A 23,057-nucleotide genomic window follows, 5' to 3' on the forward strand; every position below is an offset into this window, starting at 1 on the left:
TGGATGTGGGGCTGGTCTCGGGCATGTCAAAAGTTGAACTGTATGTTTTTTCACCTGTAAAACCACATTACATGTAATGTCACTCATTGAAATACTTTATATCCTAACAAAATCAGGCTTAGTAAGCTGCTATAATATTGATTCATTCTATGTTTTGTTGCCTCCTGTCAGCTCATTATGTGTGACACACAGAAGGCTGCTGCCAGGAAGTATCACTTGGCATCCTATTACAGTCAGCCATTTACTTATTCATTAAGACGATTCCTGTGTTAATTATTCAAGCATGTTTGCCTGCAGACTCTCTGTTACATTTTATATTGGTTTAGCTGTTGGTTCCCTGCTGTAAGTGCACACAAATAACATTTAATGCCTATTTGTCAGAAAGGATATCGTGTGTATAATCGTGTTATTAAAAGCTGGACACAGCCTGCAATTTCAGGCAAGCAAAGTGAAAGTCAAAGCAGGTTGATGCTGACGTTTTACACTATTGTTTTAGAAAGAGACAGTTGCCCTCCGGCATTTGCTACTGGCTTGTTACAAGTCATTGGGGATGACAAACCAATCAAACTACCGCGAGATTACACAGTATCACAGCCGTAGCTCATCTCATCGCGAGACTACCATCCAGTCCTTTGCCTGGATCCAGCTGGTAGCCTGCCTGCCTGCCTGCCGTTGACGGGTAAGTGTGAATGAGATGCAAAAGGTGAAAATGCGCATTGATGTATACAAGTATTAAAGGTGACTGCAGCATATTTGTCGCTGTTTTGACGCCTTTTGAGGCTTCTCGGTAAATGAACGGCCGTTAATCGACGACATGAGGCCGCCTGGTGCGTTAGTCGTGACTGTACGAGGGGATTACAGCACACAAATTGACCCGGAGATTTTTTTTTTTAATAATACCAAAGACATTAGCTAATATCGTTGCTAGCTAACTACGTCCGAGTATTTATCGTGTCAAGCTGCAAAGGCGAAATGTGTCGCATTTAAATTCACAGCCTGCTCGGACTGCAGCATCAGTCGTCTTCTCCTCGCATTATGACAGATGTACATGGATGTGCGGGCACTGCAGCTGTAACAGCCTATGCTAGCAGATAACGCCTGTGCATTTGATAGAAATGAATGGATACGTAGCTAGTCAGCGTGTAGCATCAGCAACAAGCGCTGAGATTGAGAAAATTATATATTTTTTTTAAAAAAATGAAGGTTGAAAAAAAGGATGTTCCGTCTGCCCGCACAGTAGAGTGTGGATGCATTTTTGTTTTCTAATTTTAGAATATAACACATGCAGCTCAGGTAGAAAAAAATGTGAGCCCAAGTTGATAGCAGAGTTGGCCTGTTAAAGGGCCCATACTGAGAAATACGTCTCACCTCTTATTATAGGCTGTATGCACCACACATTCTCACCACCTCAGGTTATGTGTCATAGAATATAATATGAATTGATTGTTACATTTGCATGTATTCAAGTGCCAGCAGCAAACAGCATAAAAGGGGATTTACTCTGCACCACATGAAAGCTGATCCACATAACAGTGATCCAGTATGGCGGCTGGTTTCCCCAGCGAGCTGTCAAAGTGTAAAGCAACAGCCTTTCAGTCAGGTCAGCCGCCTGCCGAGGTGTGAAGTATGCTTTTTACTGGCTCTCCTCTGAGGTGGCTTCAAGCCGTAATGAGGTGGTAATGTTGGGAGTCGCTTTTGAAGAGCTACTGTGTCTCACCACTTGATTCTTTGTGTTTTGTGTGGTTTTGACTTTCTAAAAATGTGGTTCACGGTTTGTTTTGGCTGCTTTGTTGCTATGTATGGAAAGTGGTCTTCTCAGTTCCCTGTGTAACAGTTCTGTTGCAGTTGAGGTGAGAGCCGCCAGTCATCATGGGAAACATCTTCGGCAACTTGTTGAAGAGCCTCATAGGGAAAAAGGAGATGAGGATTCTCATGGTGGGGCTGGACGCTGCTGGGAAAACCACCATCCTCTACAAGCTGAAGCTGGGGGAGATCGTCACCACCATCCCCACAATTGGTGTGTGAGGAAAGAATTCATCACAGCTTTAGAAAAGACATCTGTCACTGAGTCGGTCCAGTTTATGTAACTCATTTTGGTTTGCTTTTTGTTTTAGGTTTCAATGTAGAGACAGTGGAGTACAAGAACATCAGCTTCACCGTGTGGGACGTGGGCGGCCAGGACAAAATCCGTCCCCTGTGGAGGCACTACTTCCAGAACACCCAGGGTGAGCCGCACCAGCAGCCTCTTAGATGATAAAGTAGTCGGGCATGTTGGAATTTAAAAAGGCCTCCTCAGTCCTGTGGTAGAGCCGCTCGCCCCCAGCACCTGAGGGCATATCTGACTAATGCTTTAGATGAGTTCATTTGCATACAGCCTACAGCTGTTTCAAATTATTTTCATCTTAGTCATGTTGAAAGCACTGATGATGAATAAACATGGTTTAGCAATGATATGATGTCAGCGTACTGTTGGAAAGTGGGATGAAATTGATTTTGGCATTGTAGAGCTGATGGTTTTGTTTTGTTCAACCCTCAATAAAACTCACTGCCTTGAGCATTTATGTCTCCCATCAGGTTTGATCTTTGTGGTGGACAGCAATGACCGAGAGCGGGTGAATGAAGCTCGGGAGGAACTCATGAGGATGCTGGCTGAGGACGAGCTGCGGGATGCTGTTCTTCTTGTCTTTGCCAACAAACAGGTATATTCCTCTTTGCATCTCCTTCTTTCTGCTCTTTTCCACCTGTTACCATCCGAGGTCTCCTGACTGACGCGCCTGATGTCATTTTGTTCAGGATCTGCCCAACGCCATGAACGCTGCAGAGATCACAGACAAGCTGGGCCTGCACTCCCTCCGCCACCGCAACTGGTACATTCAGGCCACCTGCGCCACCAGTGGAGACGGCCTCTACGAGGGCCTGGACTGGCTGGCCAATCAGCTGAAGAACAAAAAGTGAAGAGTCCAGTCAGTAGAGCGGGGAAGAGCCTGGGTGCCAGCTCCAGGTAGTGGTTATAGTGGATCCATTGTGTTTACATGGAGAGGCAGTGCTGAAAAGCTCCCGGGGGTGACTCTCAATGGCTTTCTCCCCTGAAAACTTTTCTCTTATTTCTTTACTTTAATCAATTTAATTTCTTTGGATCTGCGGTGAACATTTTAAATTATTTATGAACCAACGGTGTCGAAGTTGACCTAAATGACATACACTCTATACGCTGAATACATAAAATATTGGGATGTGATAGTATAACGTTACTGTAAAGACATATGTATTTCCCCTACTTTGCAGTCTCCATGATCTTTGACCTCCATGACCTTTTAATTTGCTCAGAAAAAGTGATGAATCTAGACTCATGATGGCAGAGCGAATTTGTATAACTGTACTTTCCCTCAGATACTTGATGTAAATTATAAAGAATGTCATAATAGTATAGTGGGAGTACTTTTACTATCTCAGAATACTATCACCTTGTTAAAAATCAGTATATTCATACAGGCTCAGATAAATGTAAACTTGTCATTTTCTGTCCAAATCAATGTTTTACCTCCTCCAAATGATGCGCTTTAGAGCTCAGTTTGTATTTTATTTAAAAAATAAGTTAGTTTAGATTTCATTTAAATGTATTTATTTATTCATTATGATTTTATTTATTTTATTAACATCTGTTGACACACTGGATAGTCTTAAACATTTACGTTTTTGTCAGCATTTATTCATTCATTTATTTATTTATTCCTAAGCTGATTTATTGATTTAATTTTCCAAATGCATCATATGGTTTCTCCCCTTTATTGCAATGTGCACTTACTGCTTTGCAGTGGAAAAAAAAAAAGACCCAGTAGTACTGCATATTACTACTTCCCAATCTGCATGGAGATATCCCAGAAGTGGCTCGTGGGCTTGTAGGAGCTTGTGAATTACCGCAGGCTGCTGCTGTAAATAAAGATTTGTTCTTAGTCGACTTGCCTGGTTCAATAAGGGTTAAAACAATTTGTCTGGCGTCAGCGAGGTGTGATAGCTGAACTGATACAGATGACAGATCAGGCACACTGTACCGGCTCTGTGGCTTAGAAAAGAAAAAAAACAAAAAACGCTGCGATTGGCCTGCCCTGTGGAGAGTGATGCAGCAGAGCATGTGATTGGCAATATTAGAGAGCTTACATGGTTTTTTTTCAAACGTTTATTTTTTAAGTCAGTTTGTGCGAGCAGCTGCACTATATCTGTCAAAGGAACTCACGTTGCTTGTCACCCTGGTTTATTCATCCCTAATTGGCGTAACACTAAGTGTGTTTCTTATGTTAACCGTAGCTCTGTGTACCATATTGCACAAAATAACTCTAGATGCATTATTGTTGTACAAATGTAACGTCTGTTTTTTCTTGTATTTTTGGATGGAGTATTTATTTATTTTGGACCAAAAGGCAAGTGTTGATTTTAGTGTTGTTTTTTTTTTTTCTTTCTTTCTTTGCTAACTAGATCAGACAGTTGTCTTTTTGAGTGTTCACACAAATCACATAATTTGAAAAAATAGGAGAGAGGATGATAGTAATACTGCATCATAAGGCATGTTAATACTGTACAAGATCTGTAATAAAAGTGAATCATAATAGCCTGTTTCCTCAGACTATATTTGTTAGTCTAAATTACTGCTGCTGGTTGGAACAATGCTGTACTGATAGATGTTATGGATTTAGTGTAAAGTTTACCGAACAACCTTCTAATATGCAAAAGCATGCTTTTCTATGTCAGCGCAATTGTATATATGTTTATGTAACGAGAAAAGTATACCATGGTATTCACAGTCAAATTGAAAGTGTTGTTGATACACCTGTAGATATTGGGGTCAGTGTGTTGGCAGATATGTATAACTGACAGCAGCTTGTGTGTGTGATGTGCCCTCTATTACGTTCAGTTTGGTGTGAACATTGTTTTTTGTGGCCTTACATTGCCAGTGGTTAATTTCTCTTTGATAACAGGTTTGTATGTAGGAATGTCCAACATTCAGATATCTCACTTATGATCTGTAACACTGATGCACTCGCGGTACTGTCGTGGCTAAACATTCTTCTTTCAATGACTATTGGCAGAGTTTTAACTATAAAAATGAAGAATAATAAGACTGCAGAACATTCCAAGTGATAATGTGTATTTAAAAAGTGAACAAACAGAAAAAAAAAGATTTTATTTAACTTATAGTGGAATATTATTAAGAAGATACAATGAAAACAACACAAACTGGTGCAAGTGTTGAATGATTTAATGAATCCTGGCACTACATTGATCAATCAATAAAAAGACCAAACCACAAATTTGCTTTGTTGTACTCATTTTTCTTCCTTGTTATCGTTCACTGTTGCACACTTAGGTTATGATTTGGCTGATTGCGCTAATTCATCTGTTTGTTTGTTGAGATCTCAGCCCTTTCCCCTACTTTTGATCAAACACATTTTAAAGAAACCAATCCAAACATGTTTCAAGAAATAAAAATGCTCTGCTTTGAATAATAATGTGTGTCTGATGTGGGTGGGTCCCCCCCCCCCCCCCCCCTCCCCCTCCAACTAACTCGTTTGGACTTCTTTAAATGACATCTCCTCCTCCCACGTTGAAAAATCCAGAATATATGAGTGTGCAAATATTGTTCATTTTAAATGTTCAACTACCAGACAGATGTCACCTACTTTACTGTGTTTTACTGTAAAATTACATATTAGGCCACGATTGGCTCCAAACTTGTTGTGATCCTTTTACATATATGACTTAATTTAAGATGAGCACAAAGAAACTTTCTTCATTCAGCAACAGCTTTTTATTACCAAACATCAAGTGAGGTAAAAATAAGCAAAATACATTTTGGAGAGGGACCCAGCAACTTACCAGTTGTCAACTAATACTAAGCCACATTAATTAACAGCACATATTACGAGTTTGATTATTAAAAATGTAGTGGTGGACAGGGGCAGGGAAAGAACAGGTCAAATAGGTGAGAAGGACATGGATCTCTGTCGCCTTTCTCTTTTAGCCTTTCCCAACTGCTGTCATCAAGAGAAGTTTGGCACAATCAGGTAGTTTCACTGTGGAATTGCTGCCCTTCACAGAGAGTCATTTTGTCGGAGCCAATCAGAGGTCCATGTCGGGGAGAGTGCTGCTGTGTCTCCAGGGGTGTGACAGCAGTATGTGGGTCAGAGCTGCTCCCGGGGCCACCAGCTCCCAGGGCCCCCTGCAGGACAGCTACAATAGTAGCCCCAGGGCGGGTGCCATAGCTGGGATTCCCACCCGTAACCGGGACGCCTTCACCCAGGGCACAGACACACTGGCAGCAGCCCCACAATCAATTCATCAATCTCTGAAGGGAGTGGCAACTGCAAAAAGCCACAGCAGTCACCCCCACATCTCGCCTCGGACGGGGACAGGGCCACCGGGGCTGACACTCAGGCTGACACCATGGTGGCGTTGTGAAAAAGTGCCAGAAACCACGGACTCATCAACCTTTATAGAGGCCTCTCAGTTTGACCTGACAACAGGGAAATCTGAAAGAAAATCATATAGTTTCATTTCCACTGTGATATTTTCACTTTAGACTGTTTTACTGAGCACGGGGGAAAAATTCTCACTGACTGCCCTTTAAATAACTACACAACTGGCTCAAGTTGTGAAGATTTCTTCCAACTCGTTTAATAATGTTGCTCTGTAAAGTTTTCCATCATTAAATTGGCAAGCGGATAAATTGCAGCTAATCAGTTTATTATAACTGATTAGAGGTTGCACCAAAACTTATTGGTTTAAAGAATATTATGCTTTTTAGGTGCAAAAACTGGCTGAGAGTCCACCTCCCACATCAGGCCCTGCGGCTCTATTTTCACAGCGCAAATCTTCAGACTCTGTCTCCTCCTGCTGGATGGAGAACTGCTAGTTTGATAGTAAGAAGCTGATGCACAAACAAGGCAATAATTCATGAGCACTTAAGTCACGTTCCAATAAAAAAAGTATTTTTTTGTGACTGCTTTTGATGACTTTATTTTCTCCATTTCTATTGGTGAACACATCAGATTAAGATATTAGACATCAGTCAACATAAGACAACATTATAGATACAATTTCCATTGAAAATTGATGATAATAATGCCAATTGAACAGTCTCACTTTTAGAAGTTGCACAGAATGATCATTTCAAACAAACAGGGGAATGCTCACTCATACAAAAATAAGATTAACTGCACATCTATCAGAAACAGCTACTGCTATACACCCATTAATGAGTTGTTCCCTTTTCATTCACAGCTTCATGTTCAGGAATCTTGACTGCTTTGAGGCCACTTTCTCAAATTAAGCATGTTCTTGTTTTGGGTTCAGAAGTCACTTGACCATCTGACAATGTGTCCATTGTGACAGTCTGCTCCATACGCATCAAAGAGGTGATTAACCAGTTGACAGGGCTGCGGGGACAATACTGCTCTTTACGGGGGGAAAACAGTGCAGCCACTCACAGCACTGGGACTGCAGCACTGCTTCTACATGCAGCAGCTGACAACATGAAACCAATAAAAAAGGATGTATAGGGGACATGGTGTTCATACTGATGCAGGTTTAGATCATTTACATTTGTTTGCCATATTAGAAGCTGCACATTTTGACTTGATAACACCAGTATTAATAATGTACAGTGTTTACATCATGTGTCAGTCTGATGAGTCATTGATTTAAATGTTATTCAGCTTTATCCTTTCCATGTAATGTGTATGGCATTGGTGTTTGTAAAGTGGCAGGCATTTGTGGAACAATACAAAGAATAAATAAGAAAACAAAAACAACTCTAGTCCTTATCTCTTATTAAATATTCCGCAGAAATATAGCAGGATTTTATCTGTATTGTATGTTCACTGCAACCATTGAACCCGCAGCTCGCAAAAAGAAGAAGAAAAAAAAAGACGGACCAACCTCTGATTGGTGAGTAAATCGGGCTCCTGGCCAATCACATGTCACTCTCAGGGAGGGAAGTCGCAGCGTCAAAATAAACTGCCACTTGTTGACCGTTTCCAGTGTCGCAATTGGCGCGTTTTATCTGCTCGTACTACTTATGTTTTGTGCGAAGTTTTGAAGAAGGATTTGGATTCCTCCTTCACTTAATAATTGTTGGATGTGATATATTTTTACTTTTTAAAAAAAAAACAAAAAACATCCATACTTTCCTTACACATCTTCGGCTGCCCAGACGTGTATGATATGGTGATATCTCACTAAATAGATTCGACATCAACATGAACCAGTGGCGAGTCATATTACTGAGTGTGACATTATTGTGGAGTCTACAAACAGCATTATCACAAACCCATGAAGGTAAGGGATTTATATTTCCATATCATATGTCTAGCTTGTTTTGGTCACCATAATTTAATTAAGTCTGCAACTGTTAGAGATATTAAACTTTTAATTTGGTAAATATAGTGATGTACATAATTATTGTTTTCTGTCATCCTCTCACACTTTTTCTGCTGCTTGAATTCACCTGTTTACATTTATTCTTCAGTATTATCTACCTCCCTAGACATGACACAGCTAGAATAGAGGAGAATAATTCATATATCATAAATGCTTGAGACTTGTCAGAGGTTAAAGTGGTTCAATTCTACAAACTATTAACCTTCATCTCTCACACTGCTCTCTGTGTTCTCGTTGACAGCTGTTTTACTATTATTACCAAGCTGTAATCAAGTCCCTTAATGGATTAATCCATTAATCACCACTTTATATACTGCTAGTGATGAATGACTTCAATGTTATTGCCCTGGTGGAGATTAAATTGCCTGTATGGCAAAGGCCCCAGTTGTAAAATGCTGCTGAGGACAACTGGTCTTGTTAATGTTTTTTGTGCAGTCTGCAGATGATTGTTTTTGTTTAATGACAATCACTCATTTGCTATTCGAATGTTTTTTTAGTTGTTTGGATCATGTGGGGGGTGAGCTTGTGCATGCATGTGTGTTTAAAATGATCTTATAGTCAAAATGATCATGCATGTTTACTCAAGAGAACCACGCATAAATTAATAAGTGCTTGAGGATATGGATTATGCTGCAATCAGTTCCTTTTACAGTCTGTCGTTATCCAACATTTTCCATAAAAACACATGAGATATATGCGTTTATGGCGATAATGAACTTTAGTTGAGTGTAGCTGGATATTTTATCACTGCTCATGTTTATTATGAAGACAGGAAATGTGACTTTGACCTCAATGTGTTGTTGACTGCTGCAGGTGTCTAATGTTTGCACATAAAGTGGCAGTGCCACTGTTTTTGTTGGTCAGTAAGAGATGGTGTGTATGTCCCCTTCCGTCCACGATATTTCCCTTCCCTCTGCCAGAATGTCCCACTCACACATGGCCCATTGTCTTTTGGTTATGATCTCAGCAACGCAGACCCCTCGGACACACACATACGCACATGCACACACACAGAAGCACTGTCTGTCACTGCATCACCCTTCACTCACTGAGACACACTGTCCACATTTATAGTTTTATTACAATAAGCACTTTGTGTGAGAGAAGCTCTTTCCCCCCCGACCCTCGGCCTCCACTCCATCAGCCCCGGGCCTGGACTGCTCCATGTACCAGGGTTACAGCCTGCCTGCTTTACTCTGCTTCACATCAAACTCTCCAGCCGAGACAGCAGCAGCCACAACATCAGGACGACTCACCAAACCCATAAATACCACAGAAACAATATAAGCCGTGTCAGTCAAACACTCACTATTTGTTCTCCTTAAAGGGCCATATCAGGGTTAATGCATGTTTGAGCTCCTCAGCAGCAAATTATATTTACTTATCATTTAATCCATTGAATCATTTTAAAACGCATTCTATAAGATTTTATATCTTTTTATGTGTTTTTTGTGCCTTTCAAAGCCACCATTATTTTTCATTCATAAGGCTCTTAAAACTTTTTTTTGTCACATTATAATTGCATGGTAATCAGTGAAAGCATTGATTTGCATTACCCTGCAATGTAACACTGACAAAATAATAAAGCAGGCTTGATGTTAAATATGATGGATTACACAACTAAAAAAGTTTCAACATGTTGCTAATTGATTTTCATACCATATAAAGACAGATGGGAACAGGTGGAAAATGAGAAATTTAAATCACAACAGTGTTATTTGCAAAATAATCAGTTGGTAAAGTATACATCATCTGTAGTAAATGGACTAAAATGTGTGAAACCACCGTTAGGAAGTAAAAGTGATGTATTGACCCAAAGTTTATGATCTAGTTGAAGGAGGTTCTGCGCCTTCAGTAATTTGTTCCTTCCCTTTATATCAGCCCTTAAATCACCTAGTTCTCCTCACACTTAGTGTAATGTGTCTTTTCATCTGTGTGTGTGTCAGTGGTGTGTCATGGTACCCAGAACGGACTGAGCTCCACAGGCTCTCAGGAAAATCAATACAACCTGATTAAGGATCGGTATGATGGCTGTGAGATCGTCATGGGAAACCTTGAAATCACTCAGATTGAGAGTAACTGGGATTTCTCTTTCCTCAAGGTACAACTCATCTTTCTGTATTGCCTTGTCTTTCAACTGATTTGTATGTACAACATGTAGAAGTGTTCTGCGCTGCTTGCCAGCATTCTCCTTGCCAGAGGCATACAGTAAACCTCGCACTGTTAGCCCTGTCAGTTTTCTTTATTCAAGATACAACAGAGGCAGAGTAGATCAAACTATTTCCTTTCTACATATGTCAGTCTGTCTGTTGTTTCCTATGTTGATGATCCTCTTCTTCTCCTTTACTCCAGACAATCCGCGAGGTAACTGGCTACGTCCTCATTGCTATGAACCACTTTCAGGAGATTCCTTTAGGGCAACTGCGGGTCATCAGAGGAAACAGCCTTTATGAAAGACGCTTTGCCCTCTCTGTCCTCTTAAACTATCCCAAGGACGGCTCCAACGGCCTGCGGCAGCTGGGCCTTGCAAACCTGACAGGTACTTAAAGGGTTAATGGGAGAGAAGATGTTAAAGACAGGAAAAAAGATGCATGGACACAAAATGTCTCATAAAACAACGACTGTTGAGCCTAAAAATGAGTAAACTTCATTCAAGTTTGTGGTGGAAAGAAACAGAAAATGTACGATTTTGTGGCTAGAAAAAGACAGAAAGTGAATGTTACAGTTGGCAGTTACTCATTCTTTCAAAGAGTCTAATTGGTTTTGGTCTCCCCTCCTTCATTTTCCAAATGTCTAACATCTACGATCACAGTTAGATCAATTTAATTATGAAGCTAAAAAACTTCACTCGTAATCTGACAGTTGGAAAATATTGTGTCCTCCCACCCTCAAAGATGAAAATACATGAGGTCATGTATGTTTATGTACAGTATAAGACAAATACACTAGTGTAACACAAAGTTCTTTGTACTTGATCTAATCCAAACCTTTGCCAAATACTTGTAAATTATGTTGGTAAGATTGTGACTCAACACTAAGCCATGTTTGTTTTAGCAGGTGTGTATTTAAGTAAGACTGAAAAATATATTATATACTGTAACTATATAAAACTAATTGATATAATGAACCTTCAAGCTCAAAGACTGAAACTGTTCATAAAAATATGAATGTTTAGATATGTCATCAGAGGCTTTTTCAGTGTGTTTGCATCATGCCTCTCCCATTTCTCCCCATCTCACAGAGATTCTGGAGGGAGGAGTGCAGATTATCAACAACAAGTACCTGAGTTATGGCCCCTGGATCTTCTGGCAAGATATAATCAGAGACAACAGTGCTCCTATTGACATCCAGTACAACGGAGAGAGGGGTTGGTCCAATTTCACAAATCCCTAAGTTATTTCTAGAGTGTTTCTTTCTTACATGAACTCTCTGAATTTCTGTCTGTCTGACTGTCTCTCTCTCTCTCTCTCAGGCCCGTGCCACAAATCTTGTGGGGATTACTGCTGGGGGCCAAATAAGAACCAATGTCAGATCTGTGAGTGCCCGATTGTTCAGTTTTCCTTTTTCTCTCTGTGTTTCTTTCTTTCCTCCTTCTTTCTCTTCCCTGAATGTCTCTCTTTATAGACACAGAGAAATACGCAGAGACAGAGATGCACACACAAAGACACTTCACACACACAAACACACACACACATGCATGTTGGTGACCTCTCTTCAACCCGTCTCTCCTGTGTGTCTCAGTGACTAAGACGGTGTGCGCTCCACAGTGTAATGGCCGCTGTTTTGGGACGAGCCCCAGGGACTGCTGTCACATAGAGTGTGCAGCAGGATGTAAAGGCCCTCTGGACGTGGACTGTTTTGTAAGTGCACCATCTTTGTCTCTTTACAGGAATATATCAGGAAGAGAAAAGCAGGCCATATTGTAGGTTAATCATTCTTCACCTTAGTGGTTTATTTTTTCCACATTTTTTCTTGTTATAAACAATTAATTACTTTCATTATTGACTAATCTGCCAATTATTTTCGCAATTCATTAATTAATCGTTTAGTGAACAAAACATAAAGACACTGTGAAAAATATCCATTACAATATCCTACAGCACAAGGTGATGTCATCAAACTTCTTATTTTGTCAGTCTAAAATACAAAAATTTCCAATTCACTATGATGTAAGACCACAAAAAGCAGCGTATTCTTACACTAGAGAACCTCGATGAGGTCAAATGTTTGGTGTTTTTGATTGAAAAAACAACTTGGACGATTAATCAGTTGTCAAAAGAGTCGCTGATTAATTTGCTTTCAACTGACTAACCACAGCTCTATAACAAATAATGCACACTCTTAAGAATTATTTCCCACTTTCCAGTAAGTCATTGTTTGTTTGTTCATTGTTACAGTAATTTGAATGCGGTGTGGAAATCCCCTTGAAGACACTTTAAACTTGCTCACTTGCATTCAGTATTTGGAAGTTGGTTGCCAAACAGCCACATATTTATTCTTTAGCTTATTTTTTCTCATCTGGGTTTGATTTTCTAACGACTTATCTTGTGAATATAATAGTTTGTGGCAGCTGACTTTAAAATCCTGGAGGGTATAACGTAAACGTAAAAAGTAATTTATTGTCAAAAGCAGTCAGCAGTCGTGTGAACTAGAAATGACTTTTTTACTTAGTTACTCATAGTGGACTTCAATAGTAGCCATAATTTTGGAAAAGTCACCGTTTTCAAATGGATATCTCATTCAAAGAAACTACTTGTGTGTACCTGTGTAGGCATGTCGTCATTTCAACGACTCCGGAGCCTGCGTGCCCCAGTGTCCCCAGACTCTGATCTACAACAAGCAGACGTTTCAAATGGAGACCAACCCTAATGCCAAATATCAGTACGGATGCATCTGTGTCTCTCAGTGCCCCAGTGAGTAGCCTATACTCAGCATGTTTTCTTGTTACTTTTTGTGCAATGTGAAACACACTTTAACTGCTTCTTTAAGGTCGGTGCAACTATTAATTCTGCAACCTTGTGTCATATTGGTCTTAGCACTGTAACGCAAGGAAAGATGGTGGCAAGCCAAAGATGATGCTGGTTCTCAAAGATTTCCACTGGTTCTTTTGTCTTTTCTAAAGCTTATATATCCTGTGTCTTTCTTCTCTTTCTCCCTGTAGCCCATTTTGTGGTGGACGGTAGCTCCTGTGTGAGCGCCTGTCCTCCAGACAAGATGGAGGTGGAGAGAGAAGGCCAGAGGCAGTGTGAGCTCTGCAGCGGACTCTGCCCAAAAGGTTGACATCAATAAATACTTGATACATCTCACACTTACTTGTCAGTCATCTGTATGAGAAAAGCTAATGATGGTGTTTGCTCATCCCTACAGTTTGTGAAGGCACTGGTGCTGAACACAGGCAGACTGTGGACTCCAGCAACATCGACAGCTTCATCAACTGCACCAAGATCCAAGGCAGCCTTCATTTCCTGGTCACAGGGATTCTTGGGTAATTTTCTGTCCTGCCTGAAGAATCTTGGAGCACAGTGCCGTACAGACAACATGTTCATACCGTGTCTTTGTCTGTCTCAGAGATGACTTTAAAAACATCCCACCCCTGGATGCCAAAAAGCTGGAAGTGTTCCGCACCGTCAGAGAAATAACAGGTTTGTATATAAAGTGTGTTGATTATAATAATGCTTATTAAAAGACATTACCTGTGGTTCTGCAGGGTTTAGCCCATTACCTGAAAATACATACAGAATACTGTACTGTACTATGTTTTCTTTTTCAAAGGTATTTCAATAGATTACTGATTTTGCTATTTTTCGAGCAACCATTGGTATCTGCAGAGTCAAAATGTAAATTTGCTTCAGATAGTTGATTTGCTCAATTTACTTCTTAAAGCAGTATCATCACATAAACAGACATTTATAAAGACAAGTTTGTTCACATCATTACCTTTACCTGATGATGACGATCATTTTTGGTCGAAACAAAACGATGAACTCTTGTAACGGCCGTATTTGTTCTGAGTCTGTCAAACCTGGAAGACACAAAAAACACGTTTATCCATCTAATAACCTGCAAAAGTGTAATTTGTCATTAATGGCATAAAACAACAAAAAACAACCGGTAGGGTCCTTTAGTTGTGTTTTAATATCATCACTGTGTTTTATATTCAGATTTTCTTAACATCCAGTCATGGCCCAGTGAGCTGAATGATTTGTCCGTTTTTTCGAGCCTCACTACCATTCAAGGGAGGTCGCTCTTCAAGTAAGGCTTGTTTACATGATGTTTGTATGTGTGTCAAATAAGAGGATTTTTTTTTTTTTTTTTTTTTTGCGTCACAAAGCAGGAGTTGATTTATGCTCCCTGAAATTCAATCAGAGAGTAAATCAATCTGGTAAAACTAATAATCTGTTACGAAATAGATTGTAAACATGACTAAAATCAGTATAATTTAATATTTAAATTAAAAAGAAAAATGAACAGAGGGCAAATCTTGTTTGAGGTCCCCTAAGTAGCCTCTTTATGCTTTCAGCAGGCTCTGATGTTGGTATCCTTTCCCTGAACTAATATCCATCTGTGTTGCATGTTACTGTAAGTGTGTTGCATAACCATGTGTCATCGCCGCTCTCTCGCACACTTTCCACCCTCTTATCTGTCTGCTCAGTAAGTGCTTTCTGTGTTAACACATCATGAAGAGCCCCCTGTGCATTGTGTTGACACGTTCTAACCTCTTTCCTCTCTCTGGCTGTTTTTTACAGCTGTGAACAGGTATGAATTGTGTGTCTGTGTGTGGAACCTAAACTGCTGCATGCCATTTGGTTTAGAACTAAAATATAATCTGAAGATACAAACCGGTGTTGGAAAGTTTGTGGCATTTGCTTCAAATATTTCCCCAGCACACATAAATGTTTGTTTCTTTTTTTCTGCATCCTCCTCTGTTTTCCGGCCCTCTCACCAAAGGCGTTTTTCTCTGATGGTGATGCACATCTCCACCCTTACCTCACTGGGTCTGCGGTCTCTCCGAGAGATCAGTGATGGCAGTGTGTACGTCAGCCAGAACGCCAACCTCTGTTACCACCACACTGTAAACTGGGCGCAGCTGTTCAGAGGCCGCAGAGTTCGAGTCAACAACATTAACAACAACAGGCCACTGGCAGAGTGTGGTAAGGGCCACATTGACTTTGTTAAGATCTGTTTCAGCTGAATAAACTATATACCCATAGTAGCTGAGGGCAGCGTTAAGCAATCAAGGACTTTTATAAATCTATATATTGATAACATATATAATGGTCAGAAAATTCTTCATCGTCTGCTTGTATCTTGGAGCTTAATTAGTGTGAATGTGATATATATTATTGTATTACAGCAGCAGATACCTGATTCTTTTCTTACATTGTTTTGTGTGCAGTTGCAGAAGGTCATGTGTGTGACCCGCTGTGTTCAGACTCCGGTTGCTGGGGCCCAGGACCCGACCAGTGTCTTTCCTGTAGGAACTACAGCCGAGATGGCACATGTGTTGGCAGCTGTAATTTTTATACTGGGTCAGTAGATATGCGTTGATATTCTTGTGCCTGGTGTTGTTTGTGTTGTTATATTGAATTTATTCATTTTATCTTACTGTATATTTTTTTGATATTGTGTCCACAGAGCTCCAAAGGAATTTGCGGGGCCTGATGGAGAGTGCGTCGCCTGTCATCCAGAGTGCAAGTCTCAGAATGGAGAGCCCAGCTGCACTGGACCGGTAATCACTTCTGAACAGAGACATTTTGGCTCAGTGCCTTTGTCTGATCTCTCTCATGCATTTGACTCTCTACTGGAAATATTTATGGGTGAATGTCTAAACCTGTAAAATAAGATGGTAAATATGTTGAACGTTATCTAAACATCAGCATATCATTGGGAGCATGCTGACGTTAGCATTTACAGTACCAGTACAGTCAAAAGTTTGGACACACTTTCTTATTCAAGGGAATGGGAATATGAGTCCAAACTTTTGACTGGTACTGTAGCTCAGAGAACCTCAATGTCTACTGTATAAGTACAGCCTCACAGAGCCACTAGCATGGCCGTAGTCTTGTTACATTCATAAAACTATAATACAGTGCAAGGGAGTAAACACTACTGGGGACACAACTATTACAGTTTCAGTTTGATTTTCTGACTAACATCTTTCCAAGCAGAGTCCCCTTACTGTCCAGCTGCTAAAATCTTCATGAGAAAACAACCTCTCATGAAGCTCTCATCAAGCCCAAAACAACTTCTGAACATAAAAAAGATACTTCATGGATACAGTAATATAAATACTGTCTAGATATGGTTTGCATTAAAAGAAAATTGTTAATTATACAATGATGATCATCTCAATTACTGAAAAATATGATTGTATTTGATCAAAATTTTAACGTATCTCTCAAACAACTTTAAACCTTTGATGTCCTTTGGATACTAATGTACAATTTGTAACAAACCTCAACAAAATACTGGTGAAGCCGCCTGCGATTATTGTTCTGGCCTGGAAACAAACTGTAATTCAATACAAAGGCAATTTCTTGTATTATGTGTTGGTTCATTGCTGGTTCAGAGCCTCTTTCAGTGGAGTTTTATATCATCTCTTTTATCGGTCTCAATTCCTCCTGTATTTTTTCCTTTTCTTCCTTCGTTAGGGTGCAGATGAGTGTGTGGCGTGCGCCAACCTTCGAGATGGTCCTTACTGCATGGCCTCTTGCCCCACTGGAGTAACCGATGGACAGAAGGGGCTGATCTTTAAATATCCCAACAGAGATGGTCACTGTGAACCATGTCACCACAACTGCACACAAGGGTGAGACTGAACTCAAATTGCGTGTGTGTGTGTGTTTTCATATGGGTTCATCTTTAGATGGGTCACAGTTATATCATCTATGAATATTGAGGATTTTGATGTGTTTGTCTGTTACAGATGCTCAGGTCCAGGATTGAATGATTGTTTAGAAACAGTCATACTGGCAGTTAGTAGGTGAGTGTTTCCCCCTGCTGGTGAATATCAAATGCTACACTGTAATATTCTGTATGTCATCCGTCCACAACTCTCTGTGATAAACGGGGTAGTGTTGCCAACTGAAGAACTAATATTGACAACATTATAAGAACAATGCTGCTTCTCTTAACTTCACAAACTGCACACCTGAACCACTCATTTTGGTCAGAGACATTATGTTTAATCAGATATTTCATGAGGATACTGGGACTGGAAAGTTAAGTGGAAAAACTAAGACATAATTCAGATAATATCAAGAAAATTACCCTTTTGCTTCTGTCCATCTCTTCCCTCTGCTATGCCTGACAGAGAAGCGTAATAAACTCAACTTCTTCCTTGCTTGTTTCTACAATTTTTAGTTTTTTCTAATGTAAAATTCTAATGTAAAACAAAAAAATGATGTAACATTACTATTCTTTGCATATGACACAATTCACATATCTCATTTGAGTGCTGCCATATGGTATGCTTTTCTATGCCTATGACTTCTAAAATTATTATAGAGAAGTTTTTTTCCTCCTATCCATATCATTCATATGCTTCAGTAGACTAAGCATTGGACAAATAAAATGTTACCCTGTAAGACATACAGTATATTTCACACCAACCACTTCTTGAACTTGCACAGTATGCTTTTTTGGTTATGTTGGTGTGAGTAATTATGGAGGTCAGAAAATTTGGTTCACTCTCTCTTTAGCTCAGTATAATTGGTCTGCTGCTGTCTGCGCATGATACCCACAAGAATATATTCCATGCTGGTATGCTGGCTAGTATGTCATCAACTGGAACAACCAGTTGACCTGACAGAAACCTTGAAGAAGCATTTGCAGGAACCAAAGCATAGTCTCAACATGACGTCATATCTAACTTTACTTAGCCCTGTTTCTGAGCTTTTTAACCTTTTATCCCACATTTGTATTTCTCTCTGCTTCTCTCTGCAGTGGTCAGATTACAGGCATAGCTTTAGGTGTGCCAGCTGGCTTGATTTTCTGCCTGGTGTTGTTTTTCTTGGGTGTGCTGTACCACCGAGGTCTGGCCATCCGCCGCAAGAGAGCCATGAGGAGGTACCTGGAGAGCGGAGAGGTGAGTCTCTTTGGGAATGATTCAACACCATGAGATGCCGTAAACTGCCTTTGCTTTGACTGACTACATGTGTTTGTTTACACTGAGAAAACAGTCATCTGGGAATTATCCTTGTTTTTTGGCAGAGCTTTGAGCCACTGGGTCCCGGAGAGAAAGGTACCAAGGTTCATGCTCGCATCCTTAGGCCCTCAGAGCTGAAAAAAATCAAAGCCCTTGGCTCTGGAGTATTTGGCATAGTGCACAAGGTATTCATTAACCTTTTTAATGTTTGTCTTTTGGACATCCACTGATTGCCCATTAATTTATGTACAGTAAGAGTTTCAGTCTTATATGGGTTTCACAGACTCATATGAACTAATTTGACTGCAGTTGTATATTTAATTTATGTTTAAGGGCTTTTGGACTCCAGAGGGAGAGTCAGTGAAGATCCCTGTGGCCATTAAGACCATCCAAGATAGCTCCGGCCGACAGACCTTCACTGAGATCACAGACGTGAGAATCAGACTTGCTTGACAAAAGTTAAAACATCTCAGATATAGCAATTTATGTGACATATACAGTAATATAGAATATGTTGAGAAGGAAAGAACAAATATTAAAGGGATGTTTTTGTTATTTTTTCATACATATAACATTTTGTCATCATGCTCTTTGTGTAGCACATGTTGTCCATGGGCAGCCTAGACCACCCCTACATCGTTAGACTCCTGGGCATCTGTCCAGGTGCCAGTCTGCAACTGGTGACCCAGCTCAGTTCACAGGGGTCCTTAGTGGAGCACCTCAGACACCACAAGAACAGCCTGGACCCCCAGCGTCTGCTCAACTGGTGTGTGCAGATTGCTAAAGTGAGTGCAGCTAGACTGACAGACTTTTTTAAGGAGACACTACATCATGAATTGGCTTTCAGTGACATGTTTGTGTCTCAGGGTATGTACTACCTGGAGGAGCACTGCATGGTGCATAGGAACCTGGCTGCCCGCAACATCCTACTGAAGAATGACTACCAGGTCCAGATCTCTGACTACGGTGTAGCAGACCTCCTTTATCCCGATGACAAGAAATACGTCTACACTGACACCAAGGTTGTTATGACTCATTCAGTTTGTGATACACCTTGAATTGTTAAGTCACAGTTAAGAGTTTTTCACTGTTTCTTTCAGTAATTGAATCAAACCAAATCTGAACAACCTGTCTGCAATTTGTCTCCTAACCCAGACACCTATAAAATGGATGGCCCTCGAAAGCATCTTGTTTCGAAGATACAGTCATCAAAGTGATGTTTGGAGTTATGGTAAGAGGCGGAGTATTTTGGCTCTGTGTGTATTTAGTGGTACACAGTATGTACCAATAAATCAACTTTCCACTTGAAAGCTGCTGTCTGTGAATTTCGGCAGGGAGAACTTAAATGTGGCATCTCTCTTCCCGGACAGGCGTGACAGTGTGGGAGATGATGTCATTTGGGGCAGAGCCCTATGCGTCCGTACAGCCTCAGGAGGTCCCGAGTCTGCTGGAGAAGGGCGAACGTCTGTCACAACCCCATATCTGCACTATAGACGTCTACATGGTCATGGTTAAATGTGAGTGCCATAAAACATTGCACCAGTTTACACAAACACACAAAGTCATATACACCTGATCTGAATTATGTTTGCTGCTTCTGTTCAGGCTGGATGATTGATGAAAATATAAGGCCGACCTTCAAAGAGCTGGCCAGTGACTTTACTCGCATGGCAAGAGACCCACCTCGATACCTCGTCATCAAGGTGATGCCATCATCATCATTCCTTTTACAGCTTAGTCCACTGACTGTTGACTGAGACCTTAAATCCTGTACCTCCGTGTTAATCTATAGTTGGAAGGAGAAGAAGCTGCCTCAGAACGGATCCATCGAAGAGAATCAGAGCGAGGGCTTCTAGACGCAGATTTGGAGGACCAAGACGAAGAGGGATTGGAGGACGGTTTGGCTACTCCTCCTCTTCAACACTCTCCATCTTGGAGTCTGTCTCGTTCAAGGATTAATTCTTACAGGGTAATTATAAAAGTCTTAGATTTGATAGATAGACTCTTTAAGGACTGGTTGAGAGCCAAAGAAACCAGCACACAACATTTTTTTCTTCCGTAATTTGTAGAGTGGCACTTCTCAGACCGGACCAGTTGGATACCTGCCAATGACCCCGAGCCCTGTAGACAGCATCCGCCAGGTGGGACAGACACACACGTTCGCACAAATGCATGCAAACAAACACTTTCCCACCCTGTTAAACTATTGACCCTTGCTACTGATGCTTGCATTACAAGTGATGAAATAGATCCATTTAGCTGTAACAACTTTGCTTTAATCAGCACATTACTACACTTTGCCAAGCGGTGTATCAAATCAATATTATGACCCGGCACAGTAGCCAGTACCTCAGGAAGTGAGACACATCAAAAGGTGTCATAATAGGATTAATTTTCATTAGCTATAACATCAATCCATGTCTCTGCTTTTCTGTCTCCAGCTGTGGTTTCAGAGGTCTCGTCTGAGCTCAGTGCGAACTCTGCCTGAGAGGTCAGAGGTCAGGGGGAGTGGCAGGGAGACAGAGCTGCGTGAGGAAGGTTTAAGGACGGGGAGTCTTCACAGGGCCCGGTTTGGATCCGAAAGGGGCAATCCACATGTCAGCCGGCACAGGAAGCTCTCGACAGCATCAAGTCCATCTTCATATAAAGTGTGGACAGCAGAGGAAGAGGAGGAGGTGGACCGTTATGGCTATGTCCTTCCTGGGTCACCTGTCACTCCAGAGAGAGGTAAGTTATCAGAACTAAGATGAGAGCATTATGGGAGCTCATTTATAGTATTTGCTTGACTGTTTTCCTTGACTGATCTTCTTCCTTTTACACATTCTGTCTACAGTCTGTAGAGTCTCTCATTCTGGACGAAGAAACTCAAGATCGACCAAGAATAATCCGTCTCTTGTGGTGATAAATCCCTCCCACGGTTACGAGGTCATGAGCAAAGAGCCTGGTGCTCCTCCTTGCTCGACCGGAGGCAACTCATCACAGGTTGCACTTTGTCGTAAAACCTCACCTTTACCTTCTCCAACCTTTATGGCTCCATTACCTGCAGAGGACACAACACATGTGGAAAGCCTGACACCAATCTCAGCTGTAAGAAGTAGGCAAGTAAATGAGGACTGTGAGGGAACCGTAGCAGAGCGAAGAGACTCCGCAAAGAAACATCAGCTCACTGTGGACTCTGAGAGTGAGATCAAAGCTGCTGACGAACAAGGACAGGCAGTCCAAGGGACAGGCAGGTATGAATACATGGACATCAGACGCTCTGACTCTACGGAGGGCGAGGATCCAGCACGGGAGAGGCGCGGGCGTCAAACATCTGCTAAGAGTGCAGCAGAGACACAGGAAACAGACGGGGCAGAGGAGAGCCAAATAGTGGAGGTGTTGAAAAAAGAGCAAAAGGAAGAGGAGGAAGAAGAGAAGAACCACTGCACAAATAAACAACCCACACTTGAGGGGGATCTCAGCAGTATGGTCATGCCCAGGCCAGATGTGCTCACAGCTGGAGGAGAAAAGGTAGAGGAGTATGAGGATATGACCGGACTTGGAGTGGTATCTAGTGGGTGGGAGCAGCCAGACTACCAGAACCTCCCAGTGAAGGGGAGGGCTGTTTCTGAGGAGATGGGCGGTGGCAGGTGTACCGGGATCGGGGGATACATCAAGGTGTGTGCTGGCATGGGGGAGTCTGGCAGCAACACATCATTTGACAACCCAGACTACTGGCACAGCAGACTGTTTCTCAAACCAGATGCTGTACGCACCTAATAATGTGGACTGGGACAGAGATACGGTAACTGCTGCGGTTACTTTAGGTCAACATTTGTTTTTGTTTTTATATCTTTTACAAGATTTTTTCTTTGAGTTCCAGCATCCAATGGGCATTGAAAGATAAAAGTAATAATATAGATTTGAATCTCATTGCACAGTTTTATAATAAATAAAGGTTTATGAAACCAGCTGTGAGTTGGTACAGAACCACAAAATAAAGATTATAGCAGACAAAATGTAGTGTGTGACAATGGACTCCGAAGTGGTGAGCAACAGTAGACATATAAAGTTTACCTTGCAACATATGAATGCCTTATTGTTATAATAATCCTGTATTTTGCAGCTGTAAGATGAGGTGTTCATCTCCCATTTCTGTAGAGCAGTCTTTTGTACAATTTATTATGACATGAATTATTAAATACGTTAATAAATATGATTATTTTTCAAATATCCAACCATGTGTGTCATTGATTTGTGTGGAGAAGTCTTTTTTTTACATTGTCTTGCAGTGTGTTTATTAAATAAAACGATAAAATACCAAAGTCTTGAAAACACTAATTCATTTGTTTCACTTGTTACATTTTCAAAAGTATATTAAAATGTGAATCATCAAATAAATCAAACAACTATTTTTTAAGCTCCAGCTCGCATTTGGTGACACTGAGCAGCACTGAATGAGATGGAGGTAAGTGAACGCACCGGTGACGCATGCACG

At 40.9% G+C, this 23,057-nt stretch overlaps 2 protein-coding genes across 3 annotated transcripts; both read left to right on the top strand.

The window, feature by feature from the left end:
• The first annotated feature begins 591 nt into the window (after window positions 1-591).
• arf3a (ADP-ribosylation factor 3a) lies at window positions 592-5,306 on the top strand. Of its 2 annotated transcripts, none has more exons than XM_042410044.1 (5): window positions 592-679; window positions 1,835-2,017; window positions 2,115-2,225; window positions 2,575-2,699; window positions 2,794-5,306. In XM_042410044.1, the coding sequence occupies exons 2-5, from the start codon at window positions 1,870-1,872 to the stop codon at window positions 2,953-2,955; spliced, it is 546 nt and encodes a 181-aa protein (XP_042265978.1). In that variant the 5' UTR covers window positions 592-679; window positions 1,835-1,869; the 3' UTR covers window positions 2,956-5,306. The 2 variants fall into 2 exon arrangements, with proteins under 2 accessions (XP_042265978.1, XP_042265979.1); XM_042410045.1 differs by lacking the exon at window positions 592-679 and adding an exon at window positions 722-738.
• A 2,942-nt stretch (window positions 5,307-8,248) lies between these two features.
• Window positions 8,249-22,852, top strand: erbb3b (erb-b2 receptor tyrosine kinase 3b). The gene is made up of 28 exons (XM_042410427.1): window positions 8,249-8,331; window positions 10,380-10,534; window positions 10,786-10,972; window positions 11,675-11,800; window positions 11,906-11,968; window positions 12,175-12,293; window positions 13,205-13,346; window positions 13,595-13,708; window positions 13,801-13,918; window positions 14,002-14,075; window positions 14,595-14,685; window positions 15,382-15,584; window positions 15,830-15,962; window positions 16,069-16,162; window positions 17,085-17,242; window positions 17,360-17,416; window positions 18,379-18,520; window positions 18,646-18,765; window positions 18,914-19,012; window positions 19,180-19,365; window positions 19,447-19,602; window positions 19,736-19,811; window positions 19,951-20,097; window positions 20,186-20,283; window positions 20,373-20,549; window positions 20,650-20,721; window positions 21,022-21,307; window positions 21,414-22,852. The coding sequence occupies exons 1-28, from the start codon at window positions 8,253-8,255 to the stop codon at window positions 22,337-22,339; spliced, it is 4,398 nt and encodes a 1,465-aa protein (XP_042266361.1). The 5' UTR covers window positions 8,249-8,252; the 3' UTR covers window positions 22,340-22,852.
• The last annotated feature ends 205 nt before the right edge of the window (window positions 22,853-23,057 follow it).

Source organism: Thunnus maccoyii, chromosome 4 (genome assembly GCF_910596095.1).
Source record: "Thunnus maccoyii chromosome 4, fThuMac1.1, whole genome shotgun sequence".
Classification (NCBI taxonomy): Eukaryota; Metazoa; Chordata; class Actinopteri; order Scombriformes; family Scombridae; genus Thunnus; species Thunnus maccoyii.